This window comes from Eulemur rufifrons, chromosome 30, assembly GCF_041146395.1.
Source record: "Eulemur rufifrons isolate Redbay chromosome 30, OSU_ERuf_1, whole genome shotgun sequence".
Lineage (NCBI taxonomy): Eukaryota > Metazoa > Chordata > Mammalia > Primates > Lemuridae > Eulemur > Eulemur rufifrons.
The window spans coordinates 52462594-52490430 of record NC_091012.1 but is presented as its reverse complement, the minus strand read 5'-3'; the positions used below and the strand labels follow the sequence as shown (position 1 = coordinate 52490430).

At 45.9% G+C, this 27837-nt stretch overlaps 1 protein-coding gene across 4 annotated transcripts in view; it reads right to left on the bottom strand.

Annotated features, from left to right (window-relative positions):
• Positions 1 to 27837, bottom strand: part of SEPTIN6 (septin 6) — a 67370-nt gene that overhangs the window by 20490 nt on the left and 19043 nt on the right. For 3 of the 4 annotated variants that reach the window (XM_069464509.1, XM_069464508.1, XM_069464507.1), the window contains 3 exons: positions 22143 to 22338; positions 8930 to 9116; positions 6186 to 6347 (listed from right to left, as the gene is read on the bottom strand). In XM_069464509.1, the coding sequence (XP_069320610.1) occupies positions 6186 to 6347; positions 8930 to 9116; positions 22143 to 22338 (545 nt within the window). Of the gene's footprint in view, positions 1 to 6185; positions 6348 to 8929; positions 9117 to 17520; positions 17535 to 22142; positions 22339 to 27837 lie in introns of those variants that run through there. The other variant, XM_069464510.1, reaches the window with a different exon arrangement.

The window sequence follows — 27837 nt, the reverse complement described above, 5'->3', positions numbered from 1 at the left end:
CCCCAGAGAGCACACAGTCTGCTTAGGGAGAAAAACTTGCCAGCAATGATAATACGGAAGATCAGGGATGTAAACAGAGGCTCAGGGGCTGGAGGAACACAGAGGAGGGAGTGACTAACTTTGTGAGGAGTTAAAGACGTCACAGAGTAGGTAGTAGCAATCATACCAAGAGTACCAGCAGCAGCAGCAATTTATTAAGCTCTATGCATGTGTACCAGGTGCTATACATGGCATTATCTCACTGAAGCTTTACAACAACACTATGAGGTGGGTAGTCTTATTATCCCCGTGTCATAGGCGGGGAAACGGAGGTCCAGAGGGCTAAGTGACTTGCCAGCACGCGTGAAACAGTAAGGAACAGAGCTAAGTGTGGAATCCTGGTCTCTGACTTCAAAGCCCAGCCCTTGCTGGTCTGCTAGTCCCATTTGAGGGGTTTGGACAGCAGATATGGTGAGCACTCGAAACTCTGAGGGGAACTGGTTGTGCAAAGTCAGATTATAAAACGCAGTTCAATTCGGGAAGCCCACGCAAATCTGTTGCTTGTGTGTTTAATCTACATGCTGATCTCCTAGCCAATCCTACCTCTCCATTCTTATCTAGCTCTGGACCCCAAGAATGTCCTTTAGAGTTGGGGAAAAACCCAGGATTTCATTAGAAGCTCAGCTCCAGGACATCCACTGATCCCCCAAGGGGCTTAGCCACCAGCTGAAGCTGTTCTTCCTTCACCCTCTCCCCCCTCTCTCTCAGCTACTGCTCGACTCCTTCCCACTCCACTGTCCCCAAAATAGGGACATAGGAAAGAGGAGGTTATGGATATGGAAGGTGGGTGTGGGGTGAGGTGGGAAATATTTCATCAGTCCTAGTAGGGGAATGATCAACAGGGTAATTGGGCATGTGACACACGGGGCATTTGGAGAGCACTGAATTCCTGCAAATGCCTGAGCATCTCCAGCTTTTGCCAGCTGCCTTTGTGTGTGTGTGAGCAGGGGTGGGAGTGTCATCTGGCCACAATTCATTGCCACTCAGGGACATAAGACATGTCAGGAGCCTCAAATCCACCCCCAAACACTTTCCAGGAAAATGTTTCCCCTGCAGACACCCCCAAAGCTTCGGCCACAAGACACAAAAGAGCCAAGAAGCAACGACTGCAGAGGGCTAGACCGAGGGAGGAAGTGAGAAAGGGAAGCCTTGCATCATGCTCACTCATCCTGGGCTCTCAGCTCTAAGTGATGGAAGAGGAAGGCGATTGAAGTGGGAGGTACTTCTTAAGAAAAAGGGGCTTGGCCGGGCGTGGTGGCTCACGCCTGTAATCCTAGCACTCTGGGAGGCCGAGGCGGGTGGATTGCTCAAGGTCAGGAGTTCGAGACCAGCCTGAGCGAGACCCCGTCTCTACTAAAAATAGAAAGACATTATATGGACAACTAAAAATCTATATAAAAAAAAAAAAAAAATTAGCCGGGCATAGTGGCGCATGCCTGTAGTCCCAGCTACTCGGGAGGCTGAGGCAGTAGGATCGCTTAAGCCGAGGAGTCTGAGGTTGCTGTGAGCTAAGCTGACGCCACGGCACTCACTCTAGCCTGGGCAACAAAGTGAGACTCTGTCTCAACAAAAAAAAAAAAAAAAAAAAAAAAAAAAAAAGAAAAAGGGGCTTGGCAGGGCGCGGTGGCTCACGCCTGTAATCCTAGCACTCTGGGAGGCCGAGGCGGGAGGATTGCTCGAGGTCAGGAGTTCGAGACCAGCCTGGGCAAGAACAAGACCCCCGTCTCTACTAAAAATAGAAAGAAATGATCTGGCCAACTAAAAAAATATATAGAAAAAATTAGCGGGGCATGGTGGCGCGCATGCCTGTAGTCCCAGATACTCGGGAGGCTGAGGCAGGAGGATCGCTTGAGCCCAGGAGTTTGAGGTTGCTGTGAGCTAGGCTGACGCCACGGCACTCTAGCCCGGGCAACATAAGCGAGAGTCTGTCTCAAAAAAAATAAAAGAAAAAGAAAAAGGGGCTTAAGAAAAAAGGAGGGAAAAAACCCAAGAAGAAAATAAAGGCATAAAGAAAGGTCAGTATTGCCTTGGGCCTGTTATTTTTATCATCAAGAGACATTGCCAGGATGACGAGGTCACTTACTTCCCCCCTCTTGCTCAAAACTGCTGTCATTTTATTCCTCTCGCTTCCCCCCTGCTCTAAAACACAGCCCCCACCAAAAAGACTTTAGAGGACTCCCAAGCCCTCCCACAGCACACGCCTTTGCAACTAGTGTCAGATTAGAGTCTGTTCTGATAAGTATACGCAAGGTGGGTATTTCTGAGTGCTCCCCTTTCATTCCGACTCTCACAACAGCCTTATAGGGCAATGATTATAAACCCCATTCGTGATTTGGGGGAATTGGGATACAGAGAGGTTAGACGAGTTGCCCAGGTACCTAATCCCATGCCCAGATATTCCAAGGAGGCAAGCTTTGCCTGCCAACCTCCCCCAGCCACCCAGGGTGGCCTGCACTGTCTCCTGGCTACATGGCATCTGCTGGAAGTCAGCTAACCATGACAGGCATGAAGTCATGGGCACCAGGTTCTGGCCCTCTGTCCCGCTGCTTTTGAGAGACAGATGGCCATGACAACCAGAATGGAGTCGAACACAGCAAGAAGATAAACCCTTCAACCATACTTCTAGGTACTACCCGTAAGATTCAAATCTGAGGCCAGGCTTTCTGCCTTTTTTTTCCCCTAAGTCCCTTCAGGAGACTGACAGGGGTGACATTTTGTATGTGTGGGCCCAGGGAGGAAAATCTGATAGACGGAAGGCAGTGTTGCTGCTAAAACACAGACAGCTTAGGACAAGGTAGCCTAATGCCGCCTGAAGCCTCTTTTAAAGGGGCCTTAATCCCATTAATGGGGGAAGAGCCATCATGACCTAATCATCTCTTAAAGGCCCCACCTCTTAAAACCGTCACACGGGCTACACTTGAATTTTGGAGGGGACATGTTTGAACCATAGCACTACTTGTGCTATGCTGTCTCATGTCTACCTTAAGCTTCTCTTGGTGCATTTTATTTTATTTATTTATATTTTAGAGACAGGGTCTTGCTCTGTCACCCAGGCTGGAATGCAGTGGCATGATCATAGCTCACTGCAGTCTCGAACTCCTGGACTCAAGCAATCTTCCTGCTTCAGCCTCCTGAGTAGCTGGGACTACAGGCACACACTACCATGCATGGCTAATTTTTAAATTTTTTGTAGAGACAGGGTCTCACTATGTTGCTCAGGCTGGCCTCGAACTCCTGTCCTTAAGCAGTCCTCCTGCCTCAGTCTCCCAAAGTGCTGGGATTAGAGCCATGAGCCAACTGCACCCACCCCTCTTGGTTTGATGATCCAATTGGCATGAATTATTTTATTCTCATTCCACCACATCCACTATACTTGGGAGGCCAGATGATTGTTCCCTTAGCCCAGTGAAACAGAGACTGGCAGAACTCTATTCCTCATTTGATGATAATACCCTGATTGGGCTTGGCTTCCTCCCAGGGTGGACAGTGTTTCCCAGTTGTGCTGCTGGTCATGTTTGTCCCCATTTCAGGCTCCTACTGGCAACTAAGACCATTACCTGATTTCCTCTCAAGTCAGCCCTTGGTGAATACCGCAAAAGTTCATGCGAACAATGGAGAGACCATTCCTGTTTCAGATAAGGGATGAGCTTGTGCATGGGGGTCTTCCTGTGACTCCACTGGTTAGACATGTGTTCTCACTAGGCCCAAATGCCAAATGTCTTTGTGGGGACCAAACCCCAGACCAAATGGCCAATGAACTGAACTCAGTCGAGTACCTGGGCCTATTCACTGGTCCCTGGCCATGGTTTGAACCATTCAAAGAACAACCTTAAATTCAAACAACAGGGCAATTTTTAGTATTAAGTCTACAACCTTGAAAGATATCAGAGCATGGGTTAAAAGTAGCACGCAGCAAGACCTCCCTCTCTCTTCTCTTGCCTCCCCCCATCTGAAAGGTTTTCCAGAGCCACCCATTAGCCAAAGGGGAAGCTGAGACCTCATTACTCTCATTTCCTGCCATGAAAATCCCTCGAGGTGAGTGACAGGATGCTGTACTTCTCCACTCAGGCACAATCCAGTTCCTATGCCAATTGTCTGGGGTGGCTGGAGCTGTGGGGCTGGAGTCAAATCCAGAATTGAAAGGCCGGCGCCCATTCCTCCAACCACCTGAGCCCAGGTCTCTGATGCTGCGGCTTCATACATCGTGGCTTGTCTCAAGACTCCGGGGACTTTTGACACAGGTGACACAGTTGTTCCAGTGGCGGGGAGGCTAAGCAATCTTATCTATACATTTTATAGCAGCGACACCCTACCCCTTCCTCCATCACAGCGCATATAACACCAAGCACTCACATGCAGTCCCTTCCCACAGGCATGCCCAATTCCAGGCACACTGGCTATGAGGCCACTCCTCTCTTTCCCACTCACCAAAGCAGGGTGGAATGCAAGGGAGCGAGCGGTGAGTGACGTTATTATAGGGATAACCCTGAATCCACTCCAATTTAGTTTTTCAAAGTGAATTACTGGCAACCCTTGGACTGTTATGAGTAACAAAGGACCCATAACCCCTTCACAGCCATCACAATGTGCTTCCTAGCATGGGTAGTTTCCAACCTTGAAGCTGAGCCTACCCCAGGCTCAGCAGGAGGCCAGAGCTGAGCTGAGCTGAGAACAGAGCCCAGGATGATTGTCACTCCTAATCCACAATGGAGTTTTGTGTGACACCTTGAGATTGCTCAAAACTCTCAGTCCCTATTTATTCTTAGCAAAGCAAACCACAGCGTGAATGAAATCTACTTGATGACTTAGGGAATTGGCATTTGGAAGATATCCACGGGGGCTGATGTCCAGAGGTGACTAGATGCTTCCAGACATCAGCGCCAGTGACACCCAGACAACATTTCTCTCTAGGCTCCCATTTTTTGGCAAGCTGGGCACCCTTTCAGATTTTCTCATCCTTAACAGCGCCTAGTTTCCATCAAAACACCCTGACTGCTTACAAGGACCAACGGTAGTCTTTTTTATTTTTTCCCATGCCCACAACCAGTCACAGAGGATATATCTCCTCCACCTACCACAATCCACGAAGCCTTACCCTTGAGCTAGATTTGTCAAACATGATGACGGACTTCTAATAACAAACCTATCTCCAGTGTACGGATGGGCAGGAAGTCAGGCGAGACAAGGGCTCCCGCTGCCCTGTGCTATGCTAATTTGTTGGCCAATTCATAGGAGGTGGCAGCTGATGCTGTAATGATAACTTAGAGGGCAGCAGCAGCAGGAAAGTTTTCTAAAAATGGCTTTTATTACAAGGCTTTCCTGAGTTTGGCTATACCCAGGCATTATGTCATTAGGAAAAACTGATGCCTCTCAATAGAGAAAAAGAAATCTGTTCCCAAAGCAGAGGCTTTCTGAAAGCTATTAGCTGTCTCCTTGAAATCACAACATTGACGATTTCGAGGCAACAGCATCAACACATTGTAAAGAAGCATGAGGAGACGTTTGACTCTCTGCCTTCATTCTTACTCATTCCTCTAGTAGGGGGAAGTGGGGAAGGAGAGGAAAGATGGCAAGTATTTTTTTATTCATTCACACTTAATAAAGCAAAGCATAAACCTGATATTTAAAAATAACATCTCTCTAATCACCAGCAATATCGGAGGCTATATACCATTTGGCTATATACCAGTGCTTCTCCTTGTTTATCTGAGTACAGCTTATCCCTGAGTCTCAGAAGCCAGCCAAATTTTTCAGCCTTTTCTTCTTTCACTGCATCAATTGTCCCAGCATTGTTTTGATCAGAGATAAGGACTGCCTTTCCTGCAGTCCCATGGGGGCTGCCTGTCCTACACCAGAGCAGCACCAAGGAGGTGGGTGAGAGGTCTGAAGTCCCTGTCCCACCCCCTTCCTGGAGTCAGCCTTCCCTTTCCCTTGGTCTCTGGCTATTAATCTCTGCATATCTGAGGCTTTGCAGCAGCCACCACTAGGAAAGAGGGGCTGTTTTAGTTCTGGATTCTCTCTCACAAATACCTGAGACTTAGATAACCAAGGGTGGTCTATTACGTTGAAGATGCTTTACTGCTATTTGGTAAAATAATAATAAAGAGCAAATGGTCAGAAAGTTGAGCCCCTGTGCGCCCACTCACATTCATGGTTCCGTTGATCTCCGCCACCGACTCGTCATCTGTAGGGAACTGATAGATCTGGACCCCGTTGCTGACAAGCTCGCTGGTGATTTTGATTTTGAACTTTGTTAGCTCACTCTTAGAAATGGTATCTGATTTGGCAATGATGGGGATGATGTTCACCTAGGGAAAGGAGGAGCAAAGTGGCATCATTGTTGGTAACCTGCAACTGACAACAGCATGACCTAGGACTTCTACCAGCTGCCAGAGCGAGCAGCTCAGCACAACGGTCAACGACTGGCTACCTCTGTAGCCAAATAATATATAATAAATAACAACAGAGTGCTTCCTATGTGCTGGGTGCTGAACTAAGTACTTTACATGGATTGGCACAATTAATCCTGACAATAACCTTCCCAGGAGGTATTATTACTACTATTTTACCAATGAGAAATTGGGGCATAGAGAGGTTAAGTAACTTGTCCAAGGCCACAGAGGAGGTAAGTAGCAGAACTGGGATTCAAATCCAAGTTTAGCCTTATTCCTAAGTCCATACATAGTCTTATCTATGAGCTGTCTACCAGGTCAGAATCCAGTTGATGAGCTGTGAGATCTCTGGGTATCAGGGTCACTGCACATCTTTGAAGCAGAAAGACGATAGCTAAAAACTTGCAGTTGACGGGGAAGAGGTGGCCACTCCTTGTTAACAGTAAATTATCCCAAATTATGCAGTCCAGGCTGATCCCAGCCAGGTGCGATATGGACCCACCTGGGAGATGGTGGGGAGGAAGGCGGGGGCAGTGCCCGGTGAGGACGCACATCTGGCTCTCTTTCTGGCAGCAAACACTGAGTAACCAACCCGGGTAGGTGAAGAAGACCCTCTCCCTTACCAATTTGATCTGACACTTATGTAGAAAGAGTTATACTGCCCGAGTCTCATGATTAGTTTCTGGGCAAAGAAAGCAGGTATAAATGCCCGATTTCAGCCAGCAGGAGAAAGGCCTAATGCCATCCCAAAGTTCAACCAACCTGAACCCTGACTGTGGAGATTCCTCTAAGCAGGGACAAGGCTTTTCCAGTGAGAAGGTAAAGAAATTTAAAATGCACATGTCTTCGTGAGACAGAGCGCAGCTAAGCTCAGTCACATGGAGAGCACAGTTGTTCCTGTCAGCAGACTCCAGTGGGTGGCATGGGTGGTGCTCAGGCCCTGGGCTTGGAAAGGGGAGTCTGGGAGCTCTAGACTTGGAAGATAAGTCCTGCTTCCTTTGCACTTTGGCCTAGGAGTGGCTCTAACAGGTGCTGAGGCAAAGAAAGATTGGACGTTGGAGGCACCTCCCTTGAAGTCTTTCAGGGGTGTGGGTGGTCAAAGCCCTTGCACAGGTGGAACACCAGGCAGAGCCAATTCTCCCTGTCACTTTCGCCAAGTCCCCACCGGCACAATATAAACATATGTCAAAGGCTGCTTATTTAACCCAGCCCACCCAGCAATCCTCCAGCCGCCTGGCCCAATGCTACCCTAATACAGAGCATGCAGGGCATGGCAACATTTCAGGAGCAGCCTATTATTCATGGACAGTGAGCTCACTGCTGCAAAAAATGAAAAATTGTTCCTGTTCTGATAATAGCTGAACATTTATAGTGGTTGTGCTACTAAATGACTGCACGTAAATTAGATTTTTATAAAATAAAATACCTTGCAGTCAGAAAGAGCTAGGTCCAAATCCCGGACCAATTACAAGTTGTCTGACCTTGAGCAAGCTACTTGACTCTCTGTGCCTCAGTTTCCCCATATGTAAAATGGGTATAATAATAGTATTCATTATACTGGATTATTGGAATGATGAAATAAAATAATGCATATAAATTACTCATCACAGGGCCTGGCACACACTAAACATTGAGAAACAATGTACTAGTAATTAGACTTTTTGAAGAATCCTGTGGTCAATTCTTTTGTGCAGCAAACAACCCTTTAAAAATGTCTAATTCGTACGTGGGTGTATGATTTGCACTTTTCAGTTTTTCTTAAAGAAGGACATGCCTGGTTCCCATAGCCATTTTTCTCAGGCATGGAGGCAATATAACATGGTGCCACAGATCTGGGTTTGAATCTAGGTTCCACCAGTACTACGTGACAATAGGCAAGTCACCACCTCTCAGAGCATCAGTTTTCTCTTCTGTAAAATGGGGATAACAATAGTACTTACCTCACAAGATTGGCATACAATGAAAGTTTAACAGATGTCAACTGCTATTATAAAAATTATTATTGATAACTTTCTTTATATATATATATAAATATATGCTTTTTTTTTTAAAGGAGAGCTTTGTTTCTTGTGAAGGGGTCTCAACCTGCAATGGTCCTTCTGACAGGCTGGGAAACACTACTCTGGCCACAAGACAGGAACACGTGTTTCCAAGAATAACTTTCAAAATCAAGTTTGCATGTTTGATTCTAGCACAGGCCAGTTAATTTTGGGACAAAGACAAAACACCTTGCCATTGCCAAAGCTGCGCGCCCCAGACCTGGACAGCCGTCTCACTTGCATCCACTCCTATTCCCAAGAGGCAGCAGGGCAGACAGACAGCTCAGGGCAAACCCATTGCTAATGCTGGGACAACAGATCACACAGCATGTGACACAGGTGCTGGATCAACAACACCATCTTTAGGGAGGGACAGGGAATGAGAGAGAGGATCTACTTTGCACAAGCGATCAGTGAGAGTGAGCCCGGCTCGCCCAGCCTCCAGCCCTGCCTCCATACCTTACTGTCCAGCTTCTTCATTGTCACTAGATCCAGAGATTTCAGAGAATGGCCCGTTGGGGCGATGAAATACAAGCAGGCGTGGATTCGGGAGTCATGGTAGGTGTGCAGCACTCTTCGGATCTTCAGCTCCTCCTGCAGGTAGGCCTCGAATTGTGCATCGATGAATTCCACGATGGGCTTGTAGCTAAAGGGGAGAAGAGAGAAAGGGCCGATCCCTTCCAAATCTTGGATTTTGACACAGTCCCTTTTGGTAGTTTCAAATGCCCTCCGTGATCTGACTCTCCCCACTCCAGCCGGATTTCTCCATCTCCCCTCAGTGGGCCTCCAATCTTGTCAGCCTGGCCACATCGTGTTGGTCCCCACATGAGCCCCACTTATGCCCACCTGTGTGCCTTCACTCTCTCCCCACCCCAATCCTGCCCTCCCAGACCTCAGGGCTCAGTTTAATGTCCACCTCCTTCCTACAGCCTTCTCCACGTATGCCAGAAATCCCTTCTGTGACTCAGGAGCAAAACAGCAATGTGGCACTGGACTGTTTACTGTTGCTTCACAAGGATTAGTGTTCTCTTAAGTAGATTGTGTCCCCCTGAAGGACAGGGCCTGTGAAGGGCACTTCTCTATCCCCTGGGAGGTCCCAACATAGAGTGGCGTCCACTGGCACCATCTGCAGATGGGCTGCTTTTCCTCTAGGCTGGGTTCATGTCTTTGCTTCCTGTATCTGCCCCCATGGTGCCTAGGATGGGGGACTGGTACACAGTGGGTACACCAGACCTCTCCTTGAGCCACTGCTGGGGAACCTCGTCAGAACGTTCTGGGCTTTTTGCTCATTCTTGCTGGGTTTAGTGGCCCTCCCCACTTGGCTCCCCTGAAGTCCAGATATTTTTCTGGTTCTCAATTCCTCCAAGGTTATGACTTTAAAATCTAAATATTTGGGCAAAATCTGGTAAAGAGCCCCCCCCCGCCCCCCGCACACACCATCCACACAGGTACGCATGCACCCCAGCTCACCCAGTCTCCCCACAGAGCTCCCCTAGGTGGCCCCCAAGTCTCGTCAGGGCTTATTAAACAATGGTCAACCCTCTATTCCTCCCTGTCCTGTGCCTGCCTCACTTGGGAGCATCCCTCTCTCCCTGCCCCGGTCCCCTCCTCGGTCCCCTCCTCGGTCCCCTCCTCAACCATCTCCTCCGCCCCTTATAGCCTCTTTCTGCTCTAAATAGGTCAGCTTAGCTTCAGGCCTGCATCCGATGCTGTCGTTTGCTCTCATCGCCGTGTGTCTGCTGCCTCTCCGCCTGAGGGGCCACCTCCCTTCAGGCTAGAAGAGGCTCATTATCTGGGCCCAGGGCAGGGAATTTTCAGATATCACTGCCAGAAGGGAACATGATCAAAGGAGGAGCTGGGCCCAGCCAATGCCTCCTACCTGCAGCAGCCCCCAACCCAAGCCTTTCTGAAAGATCCCCCTAGTAGAGAAGGGGAAAATAGCTTTTTAAAAAAGAATCACAGTATTGTAGATTCTGAGAGCTGCATACAGAGGAGAGATCCAGGTGCAGGGTATTTCTGGAGCCCCACAGAAAAATCTAAAAATGTAGTCCTTTTTTTCTTCCTCTGATGCCTCTGAGCCAACATTGTTCTGAAGGGTAATAGCATCAAAGAATCTCTTGGTTACAAAGATCCTTAGAAGATTCCTGAAGAATTTGGAGTGAGTATGGGAGATGCATCCCCTAGGGTTATCTAATTAATTTTTGGATGATTGGCTGGTTAAGATGATCCGATCATGGCGCTGCTTAATTTTTTCTCCATTACATAACTTTTTAACTTCATTTTTTGCTTTGCAGAAGAGATCAAAGCAGGAAAGAGAAGAGTACGTCTTTTGGCTTTTTTCCCCCTGAACCTCTGGTGACACTCTGTGCCTGTCTTACTGTCACACTGCCTCTGGCTCGTGGAGTCTCTGAAGAGGTGCGTGGATCAGACCAGCCAAACCAGCCAATCAGCCACCAGGATTTGGTCTAGATGAATCCTAAACTGGTGACTCATCCTTGTCTTATTCATCTTCATATCCTCAATGTCTAGTCTGCTGTCTGGAATATAGTAAGGTTCTGCCTACCGCTCTGCACTCCCTCCACCCCCAGCCCCAGTGGCTCAGCTTCCCACGGTGGCCACCTCTCCTCCTCCACACTCTGTTGTGCTCAGTGGATTCCAGTAGATGATAAACAAAATCCCTCACTCCCATAAGCTACCTCCTCCCAAACTGCTTCCTTCCTCTAAGTGATACCTGACTGTCCTTCAGAGACCTTGCTTTTTTCATGTCCTTTTCAACTGGAAATATCTTCACCTCCCATACCCTAGTTCCATGGACGGGCAGAGAGGGCAGCTTTCTTCTAGCTCTTTAATCCGTGGTTGACTAAGTATCTTCCATCTCTGACCAAAATTAGTTCCAACAGACTCTACCCTTCCTCATCACTACTGATAATTTTTGACCTTTCAAGACAGGAGTTCTTAACCCTGGAGTCCACGAACTTCCAAAGAGTCTATGGATAGAATTCAGAGGATCCATAAACATGGATAGGAAAATAATACACCTTTTCCATTAATCTCTAACTGAAGTTTAGCAGTTTTTTCAGTTGCAAACATAGGTAACAATCTACAGTAATGTTAGCAGTACCAGTGCTAGACCTCACTGATATTTTCATTTCCTATTCCAGTTCTTGCAAATATCCCAAAATAGCACTTGGATGCATCACAATGTCTAAATTCTGATCATTATTAAGCCTACATATAGATATTATTAGTTCAGGAATTGATAGAGATGCACATGGATTACTAAATCCCAGTTTTTAAACATTTTGGTAATTGTATTTCTAGTATAATTGGTATATTTTAGGCATCTAGAAACATTATTTTGAGAATGAGCCCATAGGCTTTACTAGATTGATAAAGGGCCAATGGCACAAAATAACCTCTGGTCTAGACAATACTTCTTATTCATTTCAGATACTGATATGTACTATGAAGACACTACAATAGGATAATGGGATAAAAAATGACTATGGGTTCAACTACTTTAAATACAGTGATCAGGGAAGTCTTCCCTGAGGATGTGACATTTGAGCTGCAAGGATGAGAATGAGAGAGCCATGGAGAGATCTGGGAGAAGAGCATTCCAGGCAGAGGGAATAAATAACAAAAGATACAATGGTCCTCAGGCAGAAGCCATTCTGACAAGTTTGAGCAACAGGAAGAAGGCCAAGGAGGCGGGACTTACTGAATGGAGTGGGAATAAACTATTCACAATAGCCCAAAGGTGGAAACAACCCAAACATCCACCAACTGATTAGCAGAGAGAGAAAATGCGGAATATCCATACAATGGAATATTACTTGGCCAGAACAAGAAATTCTGCTACATACTGCCACATGGATAATAAACCTTGAAGACATCATAATAAGTGATAGAAGCCAGACACAAAAGGACAAATATTATATGATTCCACTTATATGAGGCACCTAGAGTAATCAAATTTATAGAGATAGAAAATAGAATAGTGGTTATCAGGGGCTGAGGGGAGGGGAAGTAGGGAGTTATTGTTTAATGGATTTCCTTTTGGGGTGATGAGAAAAATGTTCTGGAACTACATAAAGGTGGTAGTTATCAGTGTATTAAAGATCACTGAATTGTTCACTTTAAAATAGTCAATTTTATGTTATATGAATTTCACCTCAAGACAAAAAAGGAACAATAAAGGATGAGGTAAGCAAGGTAGCAAGGGTCAGATTATGTAGGGTCTTGTGGGTAGAGGAGGTTGTTTGGGGGGTTTTGTGTTTGTGTGTGTTTTTATTGTGAATAGGGTCTGCTGTTCATAATGCTTTCTAATTGGTTATTGAAAGGGGCGGCCTTGCTGAAATACCAGGAAAGTATCTAATCCTGCAATTTCCCCAATAACAGCTAAAGATCCACCATCAATTCTCTCCCTGCCCTTTCTCTCCCCAGCTGGCAGGCACCCTACAGGGTTCCATTTTCACAGTCCTCAGAAAGGAGCCCAACAGACAAAAAGGAAATGTAAATCTCTCTTTTTACATTCACTGGCTCCCAGCCTTTAGAATTGGTTTCCATAGCCTCAAGGAGTTCCTGAGAACCCCGCCCCCCGCAAGGGACAGCAGGGGAGCAAACGCCAGGCCTCAGTTTCCTGCCCAAAACCTATCTCAGGGACAAAATCACATCCCCTGCCATTTTGGAGATAACAAAGTCTCCAGGAAAAGAGAAAACAAGACAACCTGATGCCTCCCAGCTGCCTCCTAATTATTCCAATTACTCCGCAGCCGCTTCTGTTTCAACTGACAACAATCACTACTTTTTTTTCTTTCTCTTTGTCCCCATAAAATCAGCAAACCACTTGGCCTCACTGCTGGCAGCCCCTTCTTTCTTTGTGATGCCGTGTCATCTCCCGACTCTCCCTGTTTCCTCTCACTCTCTCATTCTTTCTCTCCTCTAAGAAGATAAAATGGAAGGAAATGTGGCTTCCTCTAAACAAAAAAATAAAAGATAAAATAATTTTTTTTTTTTTTACTTTTATATATCCTAATCTCTGTGTGAGCCATCTTTCTCCACCCGGGCTGTGAGCACCTACAAGGCTTGCCACCCTAACAGTTATTGTTGGTTTATAAGAAGTCTATGGCTTTCTGCATGTTTATTTTGAGACTGCTACCTTAACGAACTATTATTTGTTAGAATTATTTTTCAGCTGATTACCTTGGGTTTCCTAAATAGTCACATTGCAGAAAACAATAATTTTAGCTCTCAAGGAACACTTTTGAATTGTCATCTTTCTCAATAATGTTTCCTGGTCTCTTCTTGAAACACTGTCCCCTGGCTTCACTGACATCATTATCTCCGACCTCTCTCTATAACTCTTCTTTCTCACTCACCTCAGCTAAATTCCTGGCCTGTCTTTGCTGTGGTTGCATCCTAGACCATCCTCTGTTGGCATTGTACACACTGTATGCACACTGTCCCTGGGTAGTCTCACTCACTCCCACAGCCTCAGTCATCACTGTCTTCCCACCATACTTCCTAGACACCTGAATGACATCTTCTCCTTCTCCCTTGAGCCAGTCCTCTATGCAAACACAGCCATCAGAGGCTCCCCTGCTGGACACCTACAAGGCCTCCGTCACAGACTCTGTACTTGAACACAGCTATCTCAGGCACCAACGTCAAGATATCCCCAGGTCAGGCATACTGGACCAATGCTCAAAGTGACAACAGCTAATTTATTACCCTCTTATCACACCGAGGATACCATTACCCAGCAGACATCTCCAGTTTCGGCTTCTCATTCTCCCACAACTTGTGCACCTTGGAGTCAGGTGCTGCAGGCATTCATGTGGCTCCTCCGTGCCCCTTCTAGACCATTACTCCTCCACCTCAGTATAAAAACCTTTCTTGGCTGGGTGCGGTGGCTCACACCTGTAATCCTAGCACTCTGGGAGGCCGAGGCGGGTGGATCGCTCGAGGTCAGGAGTTCGAGACCAGCCTGAGCAAGAGCGAGACCCCGTCTCTACTAAAAATAGAAAGAAATTATCTGGACAGCTAAAAAACATATAGGAAAAATTAGCCAGGCATGGTGGCACATGCCTGTAGTCCCAGCTACTCGGGAGGCCGAGGCAGGAGGATAGCTCGAGGCCAGGAGTTTGAGGTTGCTGTGAGCTAGGCTGACGCCGTGGCACTCACTCTAGCCCGAGCAACAGAGCGAGACTCTGTCTCAAAAAACAAACAAACAAACAAAAAAACAACCTTTCTTCATCTGAGCCCTGTTCCATCTTCTGGTGGCACATGGCTCACAGCCTTTCTCCCCATTCTGGGTGACTGCGATGTGCATGTGGACAACCTATCAACCTTCAGCGTCTTTGTTCCTTGGTCGTGTCAACTTCACAACCTTCAGCTCCCTCCACTCCAGCCACCTGCGCACCTTATCAGCCAGACCAGCTCCTCCCAAGAAATCCTCACTGTAACACAGACTGTCGTCGCAACCACGTACGGTTCTTTTGCCTTCAATTTTCCTAAACCCAATCTTTCACATCATACAGTCCTCTGGCACCTCGACCCCTCCGTTATCTCACAGGATAGCAGCCCCCTCCTGGCCTCGTCTCCTTCTTTGCCCAGGCTGAACCCCAGACAGATCACCTGAACTTTTTTTATCAACACCCTCATCTCCATGCCACCTGTCCTTCCACCCCACAAAATTGCTACACTGAAGAAACGTCAGAATCTACTTTCTCTGCTCTGGCGCCACTGCTGCTCAAGTTGGCTAGAAGCAATCCGACAAATGCATGGTCTCCATCCTCCTATGGGACTCTAGTGCAACATGACAGTCCCTTTATTTGGCTTCATTAGCTCCCTTCTGTTGCCCTCATTGGCCATTCCAAACTTTCCTCAAGCTTCAAAACTGATCCACGACCCCTGCACTCTCACAGATGGTCTTACCTACTACTTTACCAACAAAGTCAAGGCCACCAGCCTCACACTACCTCAACTTCCTGCCTCACCCCCTGTCCTCGAAAAATGAACCAACCCTTCCCGGTTTCCCTCTAGTCTTTGAAGATGAAGGGTCCTTCATCAAACTATTTTCTTATGTCTTTCCTCCTCTTAGCAGTCAGGTTTGTCCTGCACCTACCATAAGGCCTGACATGTAATAGATGCCCAACAAATATTTAATGGGTGGATGGAGATTTTGTAAAAGAATAATCTACTCATTTATTCTTTTTGTACTTCCCATTCACTCCTCAACACATCGTAGACTGTTTTCTACCAACACCAACATCCTAGTTAACACATTCAATGGATACTTGGTTTTGAATGATGAAAACTTACAGGTATTCTATTTTTCCCACCAATGTATATTTATTTCATTCATGTATTCGTTCATTCATTCATGTATTCATTCAATAAATATGGAGAAATACCCACTACATGCCAGTTGGCTAGCTTGTACTCATCCTGTAAGACTTCAAGACTTAGCTCAGCCTTTCCTGATCACCTGCTCTCCCCTCTCAGCAACCTGCACCCTATACTCCTGCCACCAGACTTGACCAATTGTTAGCCTTCCTGTTCCCACACATGCATACTCCTGTTACTGTACTTTCCACATTGTGCAGAATCCGTATACATATTTGTCCCCTCCACTAAGCTGCAAGCTCCTTAACTAAAGACTGTGCCTTATTCCTTAGTATTTTTGGCACCTCACAGTGTACTTGGCATGCAGTAGACATTTAGTCGTTTATAAACTGAATTAGATCTCTCACATCAACTTGTTGACTACATTTTGTGGATTCTTTCTCTTGAATCTGTCCCCTCCTCCCTATCCTTGAAGCTTTTGCCCCTGTTCAAGCCCTTATCAGCTCTTCCATCTTCAAGAGTCACCCCTGACCTCCTCGTCTCTCTCTAGACACTGCTTTATCTCTTTTCCCCAGCTCAGATGAGCTTTTTAAATGAGCAGTCTACACTCATTTTATCTGCTTCCTTTTGAAAAACTTTTATTCTTTTTTATTTATTTTTAGATTTGCAAGCAATATATAGTCTCCTCTTCTCAGAGGTAACTGCTACTTTCAGGTTGTTGATTATCTTTCCAGACCTTTTTCTCTGCATTACAAACATAAGGGGGGGTGGGGAAGAAAAAAAAATAAAAAAATAAAATAAAATAAAAATATGAAACTGTTGTTTTTAACTTGCACTGTTCACTTAATAATTTATCATGAATATTTCCCATATTATTTCATATCATTGTACAAGAAATAATGTATACATTAAGAGGACATACTGTATCTAACAAGATATACTGTTAGACTCTTTGATTCTGTAAAATTAAATTGAAAAAAAAAAAAACAAAGGGTAGGAGGAATAGAGCAGATGAGGACTGGAGTGGGAGTTAGATTTCTCAGTGTATTCATTTTAATATAATTTTGATTTTTTAACATAAAAAAAACAAACATAAAGAGAAATGGTGTTTTATTGGGGAAAGGGGGGAAGATTTACACAAATGGCATCATGATCAGTGTATCACTCTGCAACTTTTTTTTTTTTCACTTAATAACATGTCCTGGGGATCTATCCATGTGAGTACATATTGATCTACCTCATTCTTTTAAACTGCCAAACACAATTCCATGGTATGGTTGTACCGTGGTTTATTTAATTGCTCTATTGATGGAAATTTAGACTGTCCAAATTCTTTTTATTTGATAACCAATGCTGCAGTGAACATTCATTTTGTGTGCTCCTCATGAACATGTGCAATTGTTTCTCTAGGCTGTAAACTTAAAAGTGGAACTGCTGGGTCATACATAAATTATTCACATTGCAAATTTTAATAGATACTGCCAAAGTGCTCTCCAAAAAATCTGTATCAATTTACATTCCCACCAGCATGAATGAAATTACCTCGTGTTGGTGAATATGTCATCTTTTATTTTTTGCAAATCTGATAGATAAAATATATTTTGTTATTTCATTTTACACTTCCCTAATTATTGGGGAAGCTGAATGAGCATCATTTCATATGTTGATCTGCCATTTGTATTTCCCCTTTTGTCAATTACTATTTATTTCTCATTGAATTGCAGAGGCTCCTTTTACATTTTAGAAGGATCCTTTGTCTGTGATATAGGTTGCAAATATCTTCTCCCTATCTATGGTTTGTTTTTACTTTTATTTGTGGTCTCTTTCAATATACCAAGGTTTTTTATTTTAGTGAACTTAAATCTGTTAGTCTTTTCTTCTATGGCTTTTGAATTCTGTGTCATGATTAGAAGAGCCTTTTCTACTTGCAAAGTTATAAAAAATATTCTCTGATATTTTCTCCTTATATTTTTAGAATTTGTTTTTAGTCCAATGGGAATCTATTTTTGTGAATGGTGTTTATGTGGGAGGTCTCGTTTTATTTTCTTCCTAAATGGATGACTTCTTTTCCCAGTATCATTTCTTGAACAGTCCATTCTTTTGCTGCTGACTTACATATGCTAAATTTCCATAAGAACATGATCTGCTCTTGGATTTGCTTTTCTGTCCTGTTGCTCTTTTTACTATTCTGAAGCCTTTACATCCTTACCACCCATTCTCAGCAATCATGGCACTCTAGCTTCGACCCACACCTCCCCTAAAATTATTATTCCTAAACATATTGATAACATTCATGTCACTAAACCCTATGGTTCTTCTCTTCCTAGACACCCTTTGTCATTCCCTCTCATATGCTACATGATACAACTCTCCCTCCATTTTTCTATTAATAAAAATCATGATCATAATAATATCTTTGGTTTATTATTAGGTAGTCACTCTGTGCCAGGCATTGTTTAAGCATTTCATATGATAGACATGTCAAATGTGCTTCACCACAGCCCACTAAGGCAGGTATGATTATCATCATCACCCTCACTTTACAGGTTAGAAAATTGAGGCATGGAGTATTAAAGGGGTGGACTCGCTGAAACAACAGGAAAATATCTAATCCAGAAATTTCCTAATAACATCTAAAGATCAATCTTGAGCTGTCCCTACTCTCTGCTCTTTCTCTCCCTAGCTGGCAGGCAAGCTGCAGGGACTCTGTTTTCATAAACATCTGAAAGGAGCCCAAGAGATAAACAGGAAATGTAAATCTTTCTCTTTACATTCACCAGCAACTGCCTTTAGCATTTGTTTTATAGTCTCAAAGGGTTCCTGAGAAGCCTGAGAATGGACTGCATGGGACAGCAGGGGAGCAAATTCCAGGCCTCAGTCTCCTTCCCAAAACCATCTCAGGGCCAAAATCACATCCCCTGCCATAAGCCTGACTACATTTCAGAGATAGCCAAGTCTCCAGGAACAGAGAAAAAAAGCAAGAAAGCCGGGACAACCTGACATCTAGCAGCTGCCTGCTAATTATTCCACAGCTGCTTGTTTCAACCTACAATAATCATTATTTTTTTTTTTCTCTTTCTCTTTGTCCCCATAAAATCAGAAAGCCACTTGGCCTCACTGCTGGCAGCTCCTTCTCTTTCTTTGGGATGCCGGGTCTCCCTGGTCACTTTACCCCATCTTTCACTCTCACACTCTCTTTCTGTCCTCTAAGAGGATAAAAAATAAACGCTTTTACTTTTATATATCATAATTTCTGCATGAGACATCTCCACCTGCACTATGAGCACCTACTAGGCTTTCCACCCTAACAGAGCATTTAATTTTCTTCTCCAACATCCCTTGCCTAAAATATGGCAAGACGGGATTTGAACCAGGTCTGTCTGAGACCAAAGCCTAAGTTCCTAAGCACTTCCCCCTCCACCGTCCTTCTTAGTCTCTCCCCCTTGGGTTCCTTTTTCTCTAGAACCTTTTAAACGGTAACTTTCTGCAGATCAGGCCTTATTCGCTGTTCTCCCCAGTGTATTCACATGCCCTGTTTCAATACAGCTGCACTGACATATTTATGCTGAAATGGCCCCGACACCATGTAGAAAACACTGCTTATTTTTACAGATCCCTGGAGCTTACTCCATACCTCCGCTCTCCAGTCCAATTTCAGGGAAGCTTGTCATTTCTAATTATTCGATTTTTTATGACTGTGTATCATATTTATAATCAGGAAAAAAAAACAATAAGAATATTTTAAAATAATAACAGAAGTAGATTCGCCTCTAAGGGGCAGTATCAGTTCAGTCCTCCCAAGCCATCGTTATCAAGGTGCTGCCCAATGTTAGATATGTTGAATGTATGTAACTCAAAGAACTGTTAAGAAACTGACCTGAGGAGTTCCTGAGCAACCTGCAGCTGAGATTAAGCGCTCATATTGTGGCCCAAATTTCCCCATTCCCCGGGGTCTAATTTATTCTCAACCAAAAAAGATTAGCACAATAAGCACACCTATAAAAAGCAGAGGTGTCCTCCTTCTAGACTTTCAGATGGAAAACAGATTTCAGTTCAATTATTAAGAAGCTAATATATTTATCCATTATAAGGAATGAGTATGGCTCTTGTAGCTTTATGGGAAAAATCAAAGAATTTGACATACAGTTCATCTAAGAAGCAAGAGAATCCTCAAAGGATGACCAGACACTTTGCTCAAAATGATGACTGGCCCTTTCTGAGATGAGCATGTGTAAATAACCATGCGACTTCCGGTTAAATGCAGATGGTGCCTGACCCCCACCTGTTCCCGACCCCAGCCGTCATCACAACCTCATCTCCGACCCTCACTCTAGCCCTCACTCACACACATTCTCAGACCCCCACAGTCTCTCCTGGTCCTCCTCCTATCTCTCAGCTTATTCCCGTTCAGTTCATTTTCAGGATGTCTTTTCTTCCATCTGCTGACTTGACATCCTGAAGTTTTTGTCTTTAGCCCAACGTTCTTCTCACTCTACTCTGATCCCTGGGTGACCTTACACATGTTCACAGTAGGAACACATCCCCTCTACCTTGATAACCCAAATCTGTATTTCCAGCCTAGACCCTCTTCTGATCTCCAGCTCCGTATGTTCAACTGCCTACTGCTGAGGGTCATCGTGTATCTCAGTATTCCACAGATGGCCGGGCGCGGCGGCTCACGCCTGTAATCCTAGCACTCTGAGAGGCCGAGGTGGGTGGATCACTCGAGGTCAGGAGTTCGAGACCAGCCTGAGCAAGAGTGAGACCCCGTCTCTACTAAAAAAATAGAAAGAAATTAGCCGGACAACTAAAAATATATAGAAAAAATTAGCCAGGCATGGTGGCACGTGCCTGTAAGTCCCAGCTACTCAGGAGGCTGAGGCAGGAGGATCGCTTAAGCCCAGGAGTTTGAGGTTGCTGTGAGCGAGGCTGACGCCATGGCACTCACTCCAGCCTGGGCAACAGAGCGAGACTCTGTCTCAAAAAAATAAATAAATAAATAAATAATACTCCACAGACAAGTCAAACTCAACGTGTCCAAAACAGAGCATATTATTTTAAAACTTGGTTCTCTTATGTTACCTCTCTTACGGAATGCCACCACCTTGTGTCCACTCTCCAAAGCCAGAAATGTGGGCCTCACGTTCTAGATTCTTCTTTTGCCTTCACAACCCCACACCAAGTCTCTACCAAGTCCTGTTGATTTTTACCTACTCAATATTTATCAAATTTGTCTCCTCTTCCCTATCTCAGCACCTATTTTACCTCTCGCCTCAATCTAATTGGCCCAATAGTCTCCTAATTGGTCTTCTTGCTCTTCTGCCTTCTGTCTCCAGATTATGCCAAAGTGCCTTCCTCAAAGGCCAATCAGACAACATCATTCTACTTCTTAAAACCTTCCCGTGCTTCCCGTATTTGCACATTCTATGAATCCCTCCGTGATCTGGCTCCTGCTTACCTGTTCCGGGTCATTTCCCCCCACTTTTCCCTGGCTTCCTCCAAGTGCTGGCCCATGGGCAGATCCAGGTTTCTCTGGGCCTTACGCTTATACAATGTGAAGGACCCTCCAAGACAAATAATACAAGGTTTTGGCTAAAAATTCATTACAGGGCCTTGGAAGGGGCCTGTGCAAGTGAGAGTCCTAAAGCTGAAGCTTCATTAGCCTCACAGTGACTCTGTCTAGCCAAACAGAGCAAGCTCCGGTTCCCTAGAACATACCAGAATCCCCACATCACTTTGCCTTTGTATAAGCAGTTACCTTTGCCTGGAATGCCCTTCTCTCCCTTCCCTTGTCGGTTTGGCAAAATAATTCATCCTTCAAGAGTCAGCTCAGGGTGCACGTCCTCTGTGAAAGCTTCCCTGAGACCTCCCCGCATGGAATTGACTGTTTTCACCTTTGTGTTCTCATTGTAACTTGTCCTTTACCTCTTTGTACCCTGTCCTTTCCAGAAGGTATTACACTCAGTGGAAATTATTTGCTTAAAACCAGTCTCACCCGTGAATGCCTCAAGGGCAGAGACAAAGCTGTTCCTTTCTAGATAGTCAGAGCTCAGCAGTACCTGGCACAAGGCAGGTGCTCAATGAATGCCTGCTGAATGGAATTGAGACCCCACCCATGTATATTAGAAAGACACCCTTCTTTTCACCAAGTGTGTGGAGCAGAACAGTTGCTGTAGACAGGGACCCTGGGCAGGGGCAGAGCTGTTCATGTCATGCTGGGAGGACAGGCTGGGGCTCAGCATCTGTTCTCTCTTCAAGACCCCCGTGGTGAGGTCCTCCCTGTGGTCCCCCACCAACCTCCCCACCCCACCGCCTTCCTTACCTGTCCTCCTTGTTGATCTGGTCCCCAAAGCCCACCGTGCTAACGATCGTGAGCTTTAGCCCCACATTGCTCTCTTGGAGGTCATAGGTATTGGACCGGAGCTGGACACCTGGCTGCGTGTGGGTGGCTGGCTCCCCTTCAAACTTGGTGTTGAACAGGGTGTCCATGAGGGTGGACTTGCCCAAACCAGTCTCTCCTGAAGAGCAAAAGGATAAATTATGGCCCATTCACACAGTGACTATGCAGCACTTACACGTCATGCTTCAGATGTACATTTAGTGACATGGGGAAATGTAAGTGATAATACATGAAGTGAAAAGCATACAGAAGTATACAGACTGCATGATCTCAGTTAAATGGCAAAGACAGAAAGGAACTGCATCAACAGATCAGCAGTAGTCATCTCCGATGTAGAATTGGGGTGGTTTTCATTGTGCTCTTCCATTTTTTTCTGTTACTTGTTTTTTGTTGTTTGTTTTTTGGAGACAGAGTCTCATGCTATTGTCCAGTCTAGAGTGCAGTCGCATCATCATAGCTCACAGCAACCTCACACTCCTGGGCTCAAGCAATCTTCCTTCCTCAGCCTCCCGAGTAGCTGGGGCTACAGGCGTGAGCCACCACACCCGGCTAATTTTTCTATTTTTTGTAGAGATGCATTCTCGTTCTTGCTCAGGGTGCAAAAAAATTTTTTAAAGGGACAGTGGTCCCTTGTCAAACAAATATCTTCTTGTTCCGGTCCCCACCTCTCCTCCCTGCCGGGCCCTGTGTGGATGCTGTGGATGTGTGTCCCAGAGGCGAGGCTGTGCAAGACTGTGTGGGCCCTTGGCTTTTCCTCCCAGCCTGGTTGAGCTTTCAGCGAGACCATTTTTAGCTAACAGGGAGGGAACTTAGCAGGCTACAAATTATTCTCCTCCTTAAATTTCAAACAAACCAGCCATTTGTTTGTTTAACTACCAGGATACGGGGAATACTAATAAATTAAACCATTGGAATTTCAAAAGTCTTGAATTTCACACCAGGGAGATGAATGGGGGAAGGGCTGTGGCAGACTGGCGAAGGTTTTGGGAGCTTACTCCTGGGAGACCGAGGGATATCAAGCCACTGCCAGGAGCCAAGGAATCTTCAGGGAATGGGACAACACAAGAAGTCATGAGTTAAAGGGAAGTTGGTGACATGGGAGTTAGGCAGGAATCTGATACGAGGTTACAAGACAGGCTGCACACTAAAACCGTTTATAATCGCCACAAATCCAGACTGTATTTGCCCACCTCCTCCCCCCCAGCCTATCCCAAGCGACTCAGGAATACCAGGAATAAAAGAGTCAGTAGTTAATCACTCTAGACTGCCCTTTGAATACATATTCATAGATTACCCTGCTCTTCTGCTATCATCATACCTCTTCTTCCCCGCCCCAACCCAGGGGATGTGAGCTTTGACTTCTCTTCACAGTTGGGAGTGGGTGTGCACGGGGGCAAATCCTGCCCTGGCAAATCCCGCCCTGGGGACCAACAGCACACATCTGCGGTCCAGGGCTAGGGTTAGAGCTGCATGATGCGAAACCAAAAAGGCTCCATCTCCCCTCCACCCTCTGGGTGTGTCCAGCTTTGCATCTTCCACACCTCTTTTATCCAGAGTAATGAGCTATGAATGCAGGAGGTACTTTAAAATCTCTGTCTATGATGAGAGCTCTCTGTGTGCCTGGAGAGGGAGGGAGGAAGGGAGGGGGCGAGGGAGAGAGGGAGGAGGAGGGGGAGGGGGAGAGAGAGAGAGAGAGAGAGAAGGAACAAGGAGAACATTCAATTCAGCCTGGCTACCCAGCCCTCCAGCTCAATTTCATAGCCAGGTCTGACTAACTCGATAGATTGTCAGGGTGCGGAGGAAATGGTTCCTCACATAGATCATGTTTCCAGCCAGGGTCTGCTATACCCATTAGCAGCAAAGACTCTCCAAGAAGAGGCCCCCTTTTTCCTCCCCTAAAGGAACAGGAAGTATTTGGGTCTCAAGAAAAATGTGATGAGGTGAAGTCTTTGCCTGTGGGAGGTGACAGACTTGGCTGAGCAGCAGAATGTATAAGCCCCCCTCCACCCAACCCAAGGTGGGGTGCAGCTCAACTGCAAACGGGGCCAGCGCCTCTGAGGTGGGAATACAGGGTGGCTCCCTCGCCCCAACTCACCTCCCCCTCCGGGCACTGAGGTTAGAGATACATTTTAACCTATCTCTGTGTGCGCCTAATGAAATTTCCATGTACATCCCCACCCCCGCCCCCTCTTCTGTTCTGTGAGCTCCCTGCTGAATGCCCCGCAGCTCCTAGAGAGTGGTGGGCCCTGTCTCCCCAGGGCCCAGAGTGGGCTCCCCGGCTCCCTGATCCTAATTCTCAGAGAGCAGGGGCTGGGCATCTTCCTGTACTCCCAAGGGTGCCTAGCCCGAGGTTCCCACAGAGCGCCTCAGGAGCGGCACTGCAGCATGAGGGACCCACCCTGTTTGCACAGCTGGAGAAATGGGGGCCAGGCTGGGCAGGGCAGGGCAGGCAGCAGGGAGGAACAGCAGGAAAAATGACCACCCAAATGCCTGCCAGCACAAAAGGGCTGTGGAAATTAGATGCCAAATAATGAATGTCTGGAAGAAAAGAACTTGCAGGTGTCTAGGGAATCGTGATAAATGCAGTATTAGAAGAGGGCAGAAAAGCAAGCAAGCTCGTCCTGTGGCTATAGAATGCTCCCGTTCCAGTTCCAGTTTTCCATCAGCGCAGAGCCTGGGGGTGGGGGAGGCTTTCTCTCAATGGCTGGCACAGACCCAGCCTGAGCCTAGGATACTGTCCCCTCCCATGGCTGCCCTGGGCCCAGTATTGAATTAGGCGGGGAGATAGATACACGTGGCCTAACTGGGATCAGGTCAGCAGATTCCACACCCCTGCAGGAAGGTGGGGACTTGGCAATTGGATTCCAGCAGGAAACCTGAGGAGTCCCAAGGGGTCAATTTCTCTCTCCTCCTCCCCAGCCCTCCCAGAGCTGCTCATAGTGGATAGTAGGGTTTCTGAGTCCTTTTAACGAATGCTCCACCAGCCAAGAGGATTTCATTTCACTTTGCTTAATATAGATAGTATTCTGGAAACAAGTTTAAAAATAATTTTAAATTTAAAGCATATAGTATGAAATATGCTTTTTCAAACTATACTCCCTAGGATAGTCCAATGTCGACCTCCTTGCATTACAAACCTGTGTAATAAAGAAAAGCTTAGCTGGGTGTGGTGGTGCACGCCCGTAGTCCTAGCTACTTGGAAAGCTGAGGCCAGAGGATTGTTTGAGCCCAGGAGTTCAAAGCTGCAGTGAGCTATGATTGTGCTACTACACTCCAGCCTGGGCAACAGAGTGAGACTCTGTCTCTAAAAAAATTTTAAAAAGAAAAAAAGAAAAGCTTAGCCCTTTTCCTTAGTCACTGTTAATATTTGCATCCTCCAGCATCCTGTGCAATTAAATCCTTGCAAGTTAGGAAATGAAGATTCCCAGCCAAGTTGTCACTAAATTATTGCGTGACCTGAGCTGAGAGCCCTTTTCCCTCTCTGGGTCCCAGTCTCTTCTTCCCTTAGATGAGGACTGAAGTAATAATAATAAGAGCTATTGTTTATGGAGCACTTACTATGTGCCAGACACTGCTGTAAATTCTTTACATATATGTTCTTATGTGTTCCTTACAACAAGCCTATGAGATAGATACTACTTTTTGTCCTCAATTTGCAGATGGGTTAACCAAGCCAATTACTAGTCCTGTGAATTTGCACCAGTGTCTCAGCCTCTCTGCACCTTACTTTCCTCATCTACAAAATGTGGAGGAAGTAACCCACCCAAGGTCACAAACTAATAAGTGGCAGAGCCAGTATTTGAATCCAGGCAGGCCAAAGTGCTCCAGCAAGGCCCATAGGTATAATACGTTCATTCAGTCACTCAAGTATTTCCAAAGCCTCTAGTAGGAACCAGGCACAGTTATAGGGGATGAGGATACAGCAATGAACAAGATAGCCACAATCTCTGTTCTCATGGAGCTAAAGTCTCTGCCAGCTCTGAATGTTGGAATAAACCAAGAGAAATGTCTCTGAGTTCAACAGGGAGGTGTCCAAACGGAAACACTCCAGGAACTCCAGTTGGCCAAGAAAGCCTATGGGAAGGGACAAGGTCGTGCCTGGCTCTGTGACCTTGCACTTTCTCCTTCCTGATCTTGTAGAGGCCTGGCAGACAGTGGTGTGCTGGAGCTGGCTCGTCCACTTCCTGCATCTCTTTACAAGCCCACGTGCAGTGACATCACGTTGGTAGCTTAAAATCAGCTATGGTAGGTGCAATGACACCACAGAAATCAGTAGATGCTACAAACCATGGCAATCTTTTTCCTGAGATGAGTTGTTAGATGTTGACCAGCACACCACTGCTGGCAACTTTTTCTTAGATAGGTGAACAGCTGCCTTTCCCAGAGACAGAGGGATGAAACAATTAGCCCCTGACCTCAATAGAATGCTAGCTGCCCTTTCCCCTCCTCCTGTAGGCTTACCTCAATCCTGCTTCTCTGGTGTTTTTTCCAAGTTCAACAGAGCCCAATTGAGCTTGGAATCCTGAGCAGCTTCAAAGTAAATATTATGATTATGACCCTTTGTGCTCCTCACAGCCATTACTGTTGCTAGCTCATGCCTACATCTCAGCACTTTGGGAGGTCAAGGTGAGAGGATTGAGCCCAGGAGTTTGAGAATAGCCTGGGCAACATAGCAAGACCCTGCCTCTCCAAAAAAAATTTAAAAATTAGCTGAGCATGTTCCTGTAGTCCCAGCTACTCAAGTGGCTGAGGCGGGAGAATCACTTGAATCCAGGCGTTCGAGGCTGCATGAGTTATGATCACGCCACTTGCACTCCAGCCTGGGCGACAGAGACCCTGTCTCTAAAAAAACAAAAAACAAACAAAAATAATGTGAAAATATTCTAGGTCCCAGTTCATAATCGAAGCCAGCGCTACCATAATTTCACAGCAAAAATGCCCTCTAAGAAAAGAAAATACTTTGGGGGAATATATTCTATGCCCAGACAGAATCTTTTCATAGCAGTCATTAAGGCAGTCAACTTGACAGTTATGCACCGGCAGTAGACGTGAAAAGTATGGCCATGGAAAGCCCTGCAAGAGAAAAGATCACCTTCAGCAGTGAACCTACAGATCCTTCACCAAGTCAGTGACTGGACCCAGCCGCATGGCTGGGCTGACATTGCAGCCTCAGATCCACTCTAAGCCGCTCGTGACCTTGGCCAAATTGTGGTTTCTCTGCACGCTGACAGGGTTGTGAACAAAGCAAGAGGTCAGGATTTATGAGCTGTAGGATTTTTTGGATCAGGAATCAGGAATGAAATTAACCCAGTCTAGCCTGGTCTATCCAACGGTTGCACCTGCAGGTCTAAGAGGGAAGCTACTGAGGCAGCCATTTCCTGAAACTTGACAAGTGGGAGGGGAGAGAGTATGACTCCTGTGGGGTGAGAGCATCTCCTTCCCACCTCTCCCCTCTTCGAGAATCTGTCTCAGGCACTTAAACAATTCCATCCCAGCAGGTGCACACTGAAGCAGTTGTAGCTGAACAACGTCTGGGTGGGAACTAGAGGACGGGGTTTACTATTTCTCTCACTCACGTTGCCTTGAGCTTGGCTGCCTCTTCCACTGGGCCGTAGGG